The 13,536-nt window shown below is 43.9% G+C and overlaps 1 protein-coding gene across 4 annotated transcripts in view; it reads right to left on the bottom strand.

Moving 5' to 3' along the window:
- Window positions 1-1,100: 1,100 nt before the first annotated feature.
- Window positions 1,101-13,536, bottom strand: part of FUT8 (fucosyltransferase 8) — a 230,499-nt gene continuing 218,063 nt past the window's right edge. For all 4 annotated transcript variants that reach the window (XM_075192545.1, XM_075192547.1, XM_075192546.1 and 1 more), the window contains one exon: window positions 1,101-2,098. In XM_075192545.1, the coding sequence (XP_075048646.1) occupies window positions 1,781-2,098 (318 nt within the window). In that variant the 3' untranslated portion in view covers window positions 1,101-1,780. The remainder of the gene's footprint in view (window positions 2,099-13,536) is intronic.

A 13,536-nucleotide genomic window follows, 5' to 3' on the forward strand; every position in this document is an offset into this window, starting at 1 on the left:
ATAAATTAACACAAAAGTGAGATCCATTGGCACAGTACTGCATAAAATGTAATGGTTTTCTATTGTAAATCATGTAGCAAGTACTTAAAGTTGTATATTACTGTGCATCTAAGTGTTAATTTGGTTTTGAAAAGGCTGGATTGCAAGACTTCCAATCACGCTATCTAGACGTTGGTGTTTAAGTGGGTTGGTAAAACTAACTTAAATATATATTTCTATTATAACAATAATGGTTATACTTCACAATGAAAGCGGGAGAGATGATAATGATTAATATAGAAGTGTATTAAGACATGTAGTATGCCTTAACTGTAAATGGAAATTGCAAAAAATGGCAGGCAGCAGTGAAAAAAGTGTATATATTAGATGTTAGGTAGGCAAAACTTAAATATATTCAACCGTCTAAAGACTGAAAGGCACTCTTAAGAATAATTAAATCAAGTAACCACAAATCTTACTGTGAATAGTGTTTAAGGCATTTCCCATTGTACTACAGCACAGTTTTCTTATTGCAGCAAGAAAAAACTGAAAATCTTGTATCTTTGGATTGTTGCAATATAGTGGTCATACTGCTTGAGGTAAAAGTATAGAATGTGGTCAATATAAAATAAGAGGTTTCCTTTTTGTTAAGTCTCGCAACACAATGGATGTTATTTTATAAAAGTGGAATAAGACTAGCGTGACTGTACATAGCCACAGGAAAATTACAGAAAATGATATTAAATGGTTAAAAACCCATATACATTTTTGCAATGTATGTTCATTTTGTCAATTAAACATTTTTATTTAAAAAAGGAACACTTTGGCTTAAATCAAAATATTCTTTTTTTTTTGTCCATAACTAAAAAAAATAATGTAAAATGTTTTCCTTAAATAGTTATTTTCTTTATAAAATAATAATTTTGGGATATGCCACTTTTATAGAATACAACCATTCTTAATTGCCTTCAAGAAATATTTTTTGCACACTTCTATAAAGAAAACATGAAAGCTATTTCCTGTATACACTTGTAAACATTTTTAAAGCATTACTTTACAAAAGTACTTATGTACTATATGTATACCCCCCCTTCATAACAATTTACAAACAGTTAAAAATATCATTTCTGTATTATTTAATTGTTTGTTATCAAATACAATGCCAAGAAACACATGTTTAAGAATCAGCTCATGTAGTGTTTATACAAAATAAAAATAAAAAAAATCTTCCTACAGTAACAAACAGTGAATGGTTTTGTTCCTCTGATCGACTGTTCATTTATTAAACAATGATGTAACTTTATCAAGGGGACTGCCTAAAGCAAATGTCCTTAAGTGAAAGAATCTAACTTTATTTGGAATTTTAGATTGGAGTGATTCCGGCAGTCAGAATGTTAATTAAGGATATACAACTGCACATTATTTCTCGCTTGTAACAGGCATCAATTAATACCTTGCACATAAAAAACATCATGTCACTCTAATTGCACAACACGGCAGTGTTAAAAGTCTGAACGTTATTGTCAGTTAATGGCAGAAGGAGAGCACCATGCTCTATTACCAGCCAGCCCTGTGGGGGAGAAATCCCACCAAACGTTTATGGGAGAGTGTTTGTACTGTAAAAGCTCTCTAAAGATGTTCAAGTTATAACAACTTTCATTGGTTTAAAATGCCTTTTGTCGAGATTAATGTAAAACAGCTTCTTTTTAACTCAAATTAAAATAGCAAGTTTGTCTCATTTCTGGCCATTTGCAGTTGGCACAAACAGTATATCTTTCAAACTAAGGTTGCCTTTTTACTTTCATTTTTCGGCTTCTGAGTATATTGGATATTTGACAGTCTCAATTTTTTCCTTAACTTTGTAAGAGGGGTAGAGACCAGTTCTGCCTAATTTACGGTTAATGCCCTTTGAGTAGCCATCCCAGTGGTTTCCAGCAACACCAATAATGTCCCCAGGCTCCATAGGAATTTCATCTGCATTTTTCGGGTTGTGAGGATAGATTGCAACTTGGTTGTGAGCATTCTGTCCTCCAAAGTAATAAATATCATCTAAGGAGTGAAAGTTGGCTGAAGCGTCAGGATGGAGTGTCTGCATGATTTCATAAGCAACTCGACAGACCTAAGGAAAGAGAAACAGACACCAATTACAAGAAGAAAAGAATAAAATAAAAAATGAAACATCTATTCTGTTAGTAAATCAGTTATAAGCGTGTGATACCTAGCCTGAAAGGTGCAGGGTGATTAGATTTTATTCCAGAAGGACTTTAACGGTCTTTTAAACAGCTGGAATGCTGAACCAATTGTGTGCAATTTTTCAGGACAAGCCACTGGAACACAAGTGTATACAGGACAACCTGATAAGCATAGCTGGAATCTTCTGATATGAGTGTTTCCCAAAGCCAGTCCTCAGGGACTCCTAACAGTGGAGGGTTTCCAGGTCACAGGTGAAATAATTATTACAACCTGTGGCTCTTTCAACATGTGTCAGTCACTAATGGAAACACCTGTGCTCCAGCAAAAAGATATGGAAAACAGGACCTGTTAGGGGTCCCTGAGAACTGGGTTTGGGAAACACTGTGATATGAGGTGTAAAGAAACGGGCATGATGTATGGAACCAGTGTTACAACCCTTTATTATAATCCATACCTGGACTTCGCTTTTTAGACACGTTGTTATCAGGAAGTATCAATGATGGAACTGTAACATCTCCTTGGAAAAGTACTTCAGGATTAAATTCAACCTCCACAGGGGACACTCAGGATTTGAGTGAATTAAGCTACCATTGTTATTTCTGTTTGCTTCCTATTGTGAACTAGTGAGCTCTACAGACAACCAGGAGCCGGACCCAGCAAGGGTCACCTGAGGGAGGACACCTGGGGAGGTAAGGGAGGGGGCTGGACAGTGTAAGAAGCCCACCAATCAAGACCTTTTACAACTCCCATGGGCAGGTTCCCAAGGTGGGATTATGAGGTGATAAAAGAGGCTACCCTGGGAACTGGAGACGTATGTGACTGACTTTGGCCAAGAGGTGATGCTCTGCCAGAGATGTGCTATGGAACATATCTCACTGGATTTATTTGAACGGATTTCCTCACTTGTTGGACCTGTTATCGTTAAGGGGGCCGTGCTGTATTTAATACTGTTCTGCAAAATACATCATCCTTCTATTTTTCCTCTAATACGGTGTCTGAGTGATTTGGGAACCACGTATCTTCACATTTGGTGGCAAGCAGTGGGATCACTCAGTGACAAGCACAGAATTGGAAGGCAGAGCAGACTGAAGGCAGCAGCACAAAACATACAGAAACACAAAAAAAGGAATCCTATAGAAACTTTGTCAGGCAAGAAAAAATTGAGATCAACAACGGATACCAGGGGTCCCTAATCGAAAAATTGGCTCAGTGGGACGTAGAGAACCCTGGTGAGGAGGATGCAGTACAGGACCCGTCAGGGGAACCCAGTAATGGAACCGGGAGGATGACAACCCAGGCAGCTGCAATAACCATCGACAACATGGAACAGCTACAGATTTGGTTGGATGTACTTGGACCAGGAGCTGCTGCACATGAGATGGCAGCAGTATTGGGAGCAGCGCTGGGTAGACCAATCGTGGTACCTGCAATGGCATCGGTGTCAATATTGGAAGGAAGACAGACGCTGCGATTGGGATATCATGATGTACCACGCTTTGTGGAATCAGCCACGGATATTGACACTCATCTTCAGTTATTTGAGTCCATGATGGCAATGCAAGATATACCTGTGGCGGAGTGGTCGAAATATTTGATACCTAGTTTGATGAGCCGAGCGCAGGAGGCATACCATGCCCTGAGCCCAGAGCAAGGAAGAGACCACCAGGAGATTCGGAAAGTATTGTTGGCTCGATATGCAGCGACCCCTGAATCATAGTGCATTCAGAACCAAGGAAAGAAGCAGTGGCTCTCCTTATACGAAATTTAGCAGTTTATTCCAAAGAAACTGTAATCGAGTAAACTGTAAAAGATAAGCAAGCCACAACCGTAACGGACATTAAAAACATCTTTATATTGAAGCAGCTAATGAAAAAAACGGCTCCAAAAATTAGAGAGTGGGTGGTGGACAGAAATCCCACTACCCCATAGAAAGCAGCAGCATTAGCCGATGAATTCCCGGCAAATCGTCCCCGATGGAGGAGACCTAAGTGAATGAGTGACTATTCGAAGGACCCCACCCGATCGAGATACACCACGGCTACATCACGCCCCTTGTTGCCACGTACCCCAGCTGTGCACTCTATTGTGTCCAGACCTCAATGTCCAGCAGTATACGACTCTAGGAGGTTATACACTTGCCAACAACCGGGACACATACAAAGAAATTGCCCACGGGGAGGAAGACCTTTCTCTGGATTGAGACCGGCTGTGCCTCGAGTTTCAGTGTGCCAAGGACAATCAATTGATGGTCGGGAGGGGTACTACGATCCTGATGCTCCAGAGGTGGAGGAAGTAGTCCATCAGATGGAGGTGGTAGCGGCAATCAGGAAGGCTACCCCTTATGAAGGGACATCTGCAGCCTGTAAAAGTGTATGGCAAGGAACTGCAGGGACTCCGGGGCTTCTATTACTCTGGTACGGCCCAGTTTAGTCCCACCTAACAAACGGCTAAAGAATTGTAAAATCAAAATTTCGATGGTGGGACGCCAAATTACAGTTATCCCCATGGCCATGGTTAATTTGGATTGGGGCCAGGGTTCGGGGTAGGTAACAAGCCTTTTGGATGGTTTACTTCCCCACGGTATTCTGGGGAATGATCTGGGTGGTGGATTGGCTAGTTACTTTGTGAGAGCTATCAGGCTTTGGAGAGAGCTCCCGAGGACCCACCCATACCAGCATCAGAAGTCCCTGTTGGATCAGTTGCCACACCACCTAAACCGCTGTCGGTAACGCTGTACCAGACATACCCGACATGAATCTGAGGGAGGTGGAAAGGACTGCATTTAGGGAAGCCCAGCGGACTGACCCATCTTTAGATGGTCTCTGCAGTGCGGTGGAATGGACAGATTGGGGACCTCAGGAGGAAAGGATCATCTGGGAAGAAGGGAGGTTGTACCGGGTGCCCGCCAAGGCTGACCCTCTAGAGCCAGGAGTGGATAGGAAACAGCTGATTGTTCCCCAACAGTACCGTCGCCGGTTACTAGCGCTAGCCCATGACATCCACCTAGCTGGCCACTGAGGGGTTCATAAAACCCGTGCCTGGTTGCTACAACATTTCTTCTGGCCTAGAGGAGGTGAAGCACTATAAATCCTCATGCGATGTATGTCAATGCCTCGGGGAACCCCCACTTCGGGTCCCCCTACAGTCCATGCCCATCATAGGTGAGCCATTTAGGAGGGTAGCCATGGACATTGCGGGACCTTCTATGAAACCGAGCTGAACAGGGAATTCGTACATCCCGAACGTAGTCGACTACGCGACTAGATATCCCGAGGCAGTGGCACTAGCATCCATAGATGCTGAACATATTGCCTAGGCTCTCATGGATATCTTTAGCCGTGTAGGATTCCCTCAAGAAGTAGTCAATGACCAGGGGGGACTTGCTGCAAACTGTATGGGACAAATTTGGTGTCCATCCCTTAAGCACAACCCCCTACCATCCCCAGACTAACGGTCGTTGTGAGAGATTTAATGGGACCCTTAAGCAGAATCGGAGGGGGGAGACTAGGAGAAGTCATTGCAGCAGCTATTATTCGCGTACCGCGAAGTGCCGTAGGATTCTACCGGGTTCTCTCTGTTTTTTATTATATGTTTGAAGGGTACGGGACCTCTCTACCTAGTCCAGAAAAGTTGGGAAGGGTCATTCCAGGAATAAATGAGGGATAGACTGCAGAGGTTGATGCAGCTCGCTCATGATATCCGCAGGAATGGCAGCGCCATTATTACAACCAGGGGGCTCGAGAAAGGGAGTTAGAAGTTGGACAAAAAGTGATAGTGCTAGTACCTGCCAGAAAGCACAAGTTACAGGCGACCTGGGCAGTAGTAGACAGACAGGGCCAGGTAGATTACGTTATTGCACTAGATCGAACCAGGAAGCGGGTGGGCACCTATCACATTAATATGTTAAAGGAGTACATCACCAGGGAAATATACCTGTATATTACAGTCTGTGGGACATCTTTACAGATAAGCAGAAAAGCTTCTGTTTTTGGTACGCATACATCTACACTAGCGTGACCTGGGTGCTCCTCATCTTGCATGGTGTCTTATGGGATACACTGAGTGATTTTTGGCTCTGTGTGACTTCTTTACAGATAAGGTTGAAAGCTTATATATCTGGTACGCTTATATCTACACCAGCATATCTGGGTGATATTCCTATTGAGCTCTCTGGTTCACTATACTTTGGTGATAAGGTTCCTTTTCTGGATTCCTCTCTGGTCCCATTTTATTACTGTACTACACTACTGTGCGCCTCCTCCCTCATTCTGTTTTAGGTTTCTCCATGCTACACCACTTGGTATACGGAGGATTGGCAGCCGCCCGCACAGGGGAAAGTGTGTTTGTAGAAAGAACCGGTTCAAGACTTTTATGTTGGACTCTTTACTATCCTTTTACTGATATTTTGTTGCTAAGCGCCATTTTGTATCTTATTTTGTGTGATTATATATATATATATATATATATATATATATATATATATATATATGCATATATATATATATATATATATATATATATATATATATATATGCATATATATATATATATATATGCATGCATGCACCAACATGCCCTGGCTGCCGTTGGTATGCTGGTGCTTGTAGTTATACATGTAGCAGCATGCCCACACTATTTAGGGCAACCTGGCTGGGACTTGTAGTTCCACAAAACAAAATGGCGTCTGTTTTTTTTAATTTACCCTACAACCACCGCCCAGGGCCCTAGTGCTATTAGCACTGGGCTGGGTGTCCCTAGGGGGGGCGCTCGTTTTTTCCAGCGGACCGCACCCTAGGGCATCCAGCCCAGAGCTGAACAGCCTGGGGTAGGTTAGTCATTATGGCAGGGGGGGACCCACGTGTAACAGTGATGTGTTTATACAACTCACTGCTAAAACACAGGAGAGTTAGCTAACACGGGAGTGTTTACATCGCAGCAAAGCGCCAGAGATGACCAGCGATTTTGAAGACCAGGGTAAAAATCGCAGCTTGATACATTTAAAGAGATTGGGACTAAAATCGCGGGTTAACACCCACAAATTTCTGCGATATTAACACGCTTGCAAAGGGGTAAATGTATCAAGCTGTGAGTTTCCGGCGTGTTTGAAAAGTGGAGATGTTGCCTAGAGCAACCAGTCAGATTCCAGCTATGATTTTGTAAAATGACAGCTAGAATCTGATAGGCTGCTATAGGCAACATCTCCACTTTTCAAACCTGCCAGAAACTCACTCGTAGCATGATACATTTAAGCCCAAGCTCCATGTGTTGCGCAGGGGCCAGAGGGTGGCTCCATGTGTTGCGCAGGGGCCAGAGGGTGGCTCCATGTGTTGCGCAGGGGCCAGAGGGTGGCTCCATGTGTTGCGCAGGGGCCAGAGGGTGGCTCCATGTGTTGCGCAGGGGCCAGAGGGTGGCTCCATGTGTTGCGCAGGGGCCAGAGGGTGGCTCCATGTGTTGCGCAGGGGCCAGAGGGTGGCTCCATGTGTTGCGCAGGGGCCAGAGGGTGGCTCCATGTGTTGCGCAGGGGCCAGAGGGTGGCTCCATGTGTTGCGCAGGGGCCAGAGGGTGGCTCCATGTGTTGCGCAGGGGCCAGTGGGTGGCTCCATGTGTTGCGCAGGCGCCAGTGGGTGGCTCCATGTGTTGCGCAGGGGCCAGAGGGTGGCTCCATGTGTTGCGCAGGGGCCAGAGGGTGGCTCCATGTGTTGCGCAGGGGCCAGAGGGTGGCTCCATGTGTTGCGCAGGGGCCAGAGGGTGGCTCCATGTGTTGCGCAGGGGCCAGAGGGTGGCTCCATGTGTTGCGCAGGGGCCAGAGGGTGGCTCCATGTGTTGCGCAGGGGCCAGAGGGTGGCTCCATGTGTTGCGCAGGGGCCAGAGGGTGGCTCCATGTGTTGCGCAGGGGCCAGAGGGTGGCTCCATGTGTTGCGCAGGGGCCAGAGGGTGGCTCCATGTGTTGCGCAGGGGCCAGAGGGTGGCTCCATGTGTTGCGCAGGGGCCAGAGGGTGGCTCCATGTGTTGCGCAGGGGCCAGAGGGTGGCTCCATGTGTTGCGCAGGGGCCAGAGGGTGGCTCCATGTGTTGCGCAGGGGCCAGAGGGTGGCTCCATGTGTTGCGCAGGGGCCAGAGGGTGGCTCCATGTGTTGCGCAGGGGCCAGAGGGTGGCTCCATGTGTTGCGCAGGGGCCAGAGGGTGGCTCCATGTGTTGCGCAGGGGCCAGAGGGTGGCTCCATGTGTTGCGCAGGGGCCAGAGGGTGGCTCCATGTGTTACGCAGGGGCCAGAGGGTGGCTCCATGTGTTGCGCAGGCGCCAGAGGGTGGCTCCATGTGTTGCGCAGGCGCCAGTGGGTGGCTCCATGTGTTGCGCAGGCGCCAGTGGGTGGCTCCATGTGTTGCGCAGGGGCCAGTGGGTGGCTCCATGTGTTGCGCAGGCATCAGTGGGTGGCTCTGTGTTGCGCAGGGGTCCGAGGATGGCTCTCTGTATTGCGCAGGGGTCAGAGGATGGCTCCTTGTGTTGTATATGGATAAGTGAAGGTGCTACCTATTGTGCAGTGGTCAGATGAAGATTCTCTTTATTATGGGATTCTCTATCATGTGTAGGGGTCACTAGAAGATTTTTTTTGTGGTGCAGGTTTCACTAAAAGGCTCTATTTTGTACAGAGATCGGAGAAGGCTCTTTGAAATGTGAACTTGTCACTGGACGGAGCAGAGGTTAAATGTGAGAGAATAGCTGGTGAGCTGGGTGGCATGTGAGGGAAAAGCTGGTAGACATGGGGTAACGTGAGGGAAAAGCTGTTGGTTATGAGGTGGCATGTGATAGAATAGCTGGTGTGCAGTGGAGATATTAGAAGCTTATGGTCAGGGAGTGGTATGTGAGAGAAAATCTAGTTGATAGGTGGTGGCATATAAAAAAGTAGCTGGTCAGCAAGGGCCCATATGTGTGAAAGGCTGATGAGCAGGAGATGGCATGTGAGAAAAGTGGGTGTCATGTGAGAGAACCTGGTTGGCAGTGGGAGGGGCATGTAATAATTTAGGGGGCAGGGTGGCATGTGATAGAGAATTGTTGGTGGGCAGAGGGTGGGTGATTTCACATTTAGATACATAGAATTTGAAAATGATCAACATCTTTACAAAAAGCCATGAAATTCCATAGACCAAAAAACCTTACGGTTTAACATGTCCGATTAAGGTTCCTTACACACCATCTAAAATTTAAGAACACTTTTGAAACTCTTCCACTCAAACTACAAAAAGCAATGAAATTACGACGATTAAGGCAGGAACCTTAATGGACGTGTTACTTGCGCAATACAGAAATGGTTTGCCATCACATCCTGTGGTTAGCTGCAGATTCAGCACTGTCATGGAGTGAGATTGCTGTCACTCACAAAATGGTGGAGCTGCTAATTCACAGATTTGTGTTCACTGGAATACACATATGCAGTACTATTACATTTTCTTAGTTTAGCTTTATCGTAGTTTAGGGCCTGCATGTCTTAGAAAGAGACATTAGAGCAACTTCATAAAAAAGTAGAACTACAAAATTACATTAGAGTTAAATTACATTAAATTGGTGTAGAAGCCTCTGCTTAGTTTGGTTTTCAGTGAGCAATGTTTGCCATTTCATTCTTTTACAAACCCTAAACTAACTTTTAAGGATACATAAAGCCAAAAAGACTATCGAAAAATATATTTGCAAAACAGCGTAATCCAAATTCAGAGAGAAATTCTCTGCAGGGATCTGTCAGCTGCAGGAACCATGTTTGGTGAGGAGGCATGTATTGCAGCTATCTTTTAGGAGCAGGCACAATATTTGAGGGAGGATTGCTCTACAAGGATCTGTCAGGAGGGGTTAGTATGTTAAATGGAGGGATGCTCTGCAGGGGTCTGTCAGCTGCATGGAGTGTTTTGGGTGGAGGAATGCTCTGCAGGATTCTTTCGGGAGCAGATACTGTTTGGTGATGAGCTATGTTCTGCAGGTTTCTTCTTGGTGCAGGCACAGTCTTGGAGGGAGGAATGCTCTGCAGGGATCTGTCAAGCGGTGGTAGTATGTTGAGTGTAAAGGATGCTCTGCAGGGGTTTGTCGGGAGCAAATACTGTTTGGTGATGAGCTATGTTCTAAAGGTATCTTTTATGAACAGGCACAGTCTTGGAGGGAGGAATGCTCTGCAGGGTTTTTGTAGTTCTACCTTTTTATGAAGTTGCTCTAATGTCTCTTTCTAAGACATGCAGGCCCTAAACTACGATAACGCTAAACTAAGAAAATTTAATAGTACTGCATGTGTGTATTCCAGTGAACATGCAAATCTGTGAATTAGCAGCTCCACCATTTTGCGAGTGACAGCAATCTCACTCCGTTATAGTGCTGAATCTGCAGCTAACCACAGGATGTGATGGCAAACCATGTCTGTATTGCGCAAGTAACATGTCCATTAAGGTTCCTGCCTTAATCGTCGTAATTTTGATTGCTTTCTGGAGTTTGAGTGGAAGAGTTTCAAAAGTGTTCTTAAATTTTAGATTGTGTGTAAGGAACCTTAATCGGACATGTTAAACCATAAGGTTTTTTGTCTATACACACATACATATTTATGTCTATCTATCTATCTATATAAGGGTGGTCGTGTTTTTTATAGGTCTACAGTCTCCTCAGTACCATTGCTCACACAGACACATACAATAGGGGTGTTAGTTTTCTTAAAAATCTCCACATTGTTCTGAGCCTTCGATATGGATTCACATCACTCCACAGAAGACCAGGAGCCCCAAAAGCAGGTGCTGGCACCAGTCATGATGATATTAATCCCTCTATGTCATCTGCTAAAGCCTATGTTCAAGTACATAGTGGTTTTAAGTCAGGGAAACAGAAATGTAAAAAAGAAAAGCTTTTACCTTGGTGAAGAAAAAAAAACACCTGCAATCAAGGCAAAGTTAACTGTAGAAAAACATAAAATTGCTGACATGCCATTCTACACATGCAGTGGCAAGGAAAGAATCAGGCCTTCGCCTTTTAGTATGAGTGCTAGCTCTGCAACTGTCAGTGAGGCATCTTGTCATTCTTACTCAAAAAGAGCTGCCCGAATACTTGTAAGTGTAAAAGCCGAGATGGAAAAAAACCAGTAGGGAGCTAGAAATAATTGTATGTTCTGATTCAGAAATGACACAAGTCGCTGAAGAGAGTCCACGAGTGCTATGTCTAAGCCTGACCTTTCTCATACTGTACTCATAAAGGAGGCTCCTTTTAACATTTCTGTAGATGTGTGGATGAGCAGCCCAAGTGTAACTGGTGATAGAAAAATTGGGGATGACACTTTGGATTTGCAATAGGATGAGGGGTGATATTTGTGTAGCTGACGACGGCGCTATTGAGGATGTTGATGACGATGATGTTGTTTGTGTAAGTCCTGCACTAGTTGAAGCAGTTCTTGCCAGTGATAAGAAGAAGGCTATTGTCATGCCTGGGCATAAGTCCAAAAAATTCACCTCTTATATGTGGAATTATTTTTACTCTAAATACTGATGGCAGTTGTCTAGCCATTTGTAAAGCCACAGTCAGTAGAGGTAGGGACATTAGCCATCTAGGAACCACATCCATGGTACATCATTTGAAGAGAGTTTATGGGAAGCTTTTGGGAGAATCAAAAACTTATGCTAAAAAAATAACAAGCAGTCCAGCATCAGCTAGCTCCCATCTGTCACCTAGATCCCGGCACCTGCAATTTACACTCACAATACCTTCCTCATCAATATCCTCACTAGTGATCAGAGTTAGCAACTTGGATGCAGGACTAAGGCTAGATGACTCCTCTACTATCCAGGAATCCTCGGAAGAATTCTTGAGCGTCCCAGTAAACAATCCTTTTGCAAGAGGAAGCAAGTATGAAAGCTGTCATCCAGTCGCAAAGCGGATCACAGACGCTATGGCGATTATGCTAGTATTAGATCTCCGCCCAATATCCACTATTAATGCAGCTTGTTTTAGACAGTTAATTGAAGTCTTGTGGCCCTATTACCAAATTCCATGACGACATCATTTTACTAGAAATGCAATTCCTCACCTATACCAGAAGGTTAGTAAAAATGTTATTATTGGGCTACAAAATGCCATTCTACCCATTGTACACTTAACCACAGATATATGGACAAGCAGAAATGGGCAAACTAAAGATTATATGACTGTGACAGCCTACTGGGCTTGTGAGTCGCCTTCACCAGCAGGACCAGCAGCATGATTAAGCCCAAACGGCGAAACGTACGTTGGGTCACGTGTGACGCATGACGTCACACACCCGGAAGTGAAGCCGGTCGGCGGAACACAGCCGCGATCGTGCTACATATTAAGGCAATGCTAATCTCTTTATACTAGTTATGTTAAATATACAGATGACCATACAGCTTTAGGATTTATTAGAAGCTCTTATGTAATCAGGTCTAATCACTGGCAGTTTAATGCGGCCACCTTTGTAGTATTCTTATACTAGGAGGGAGTCACGCTAAAAATGCCATGGCTTATTTTACCCACACCTAATGGGGTTAAAGTATTTCACATTAAAAACGCCATACTAACAGGCATAATAGAAAATGCCATAGCAATTGGTACAACTACAAACAATCAGATTATCTGGATTAACATCTCACGGTCCTAACGGGTTATTTTACCCATATTCATATGGGATTAAAGTGTATCATATTAAAAATGCCATGCTAATAGGCACAAGAGTTAATGATACAATTTCTCTACCTAGGCAATTTTAGGACCAACTGCTAGTGATCTATACGATATCCCTGCAATACATCCATATTGAGACGGACCTGGCTTATAAATTTATATTAACAGATACAATTTTAAGGGTACCCTATGTGCATACCATTAGGTGTAGACACTCAGCGGGCTTAGTCAATTAATACACCTATGCCCGATACAATTAGAGTGTTTATACGTTTAATGTTACGTTAACAGATATATTAAACTTAATGACACTTTCTATGTATGTCATTAGATTTCTAGGATAGTGTTTAGCAGGCTTCTCTGAAGCTGTATGGTATACATAATTACATACTCTGTGGAAAACCTTGTATGAAGTGAATGCACGATGATAATGTATGATAAACACAGCACATTAATGAATATGTGAATTTTCTGTGACACAGAATAATAGTGGATACATCTTTCTACCTACTAATTAAATAAATAACTCATTGACCGGCTTCCCGGAAGGGTTCTTTTAATTATCTATATCACATCATTCCTATACTTTATCACTTTTCTTCTTTTTTTAATAATTCGCCAACTTTTTTTGATACCTGGATGTAGGTTCTTTTAATATAATGTTAAGAAAGGGCTTTTTTATATATAGAGAAGGGACTGGAGTGCCTCA

This window comes from Mixophyes fleayi, chromosome 12, assembly GCF_038048845.1.
Source record: "Mixophyes fleayi isolate aMixFle1 chromosome 12, aMixFle1.hap1, whole genome shotgun sequence".
NCBI lineage: Eukaryota > Metazoa > Chordata > Amphibia > Anura > Limnodynastidae > Mixophyes > Mixophyes fleayi.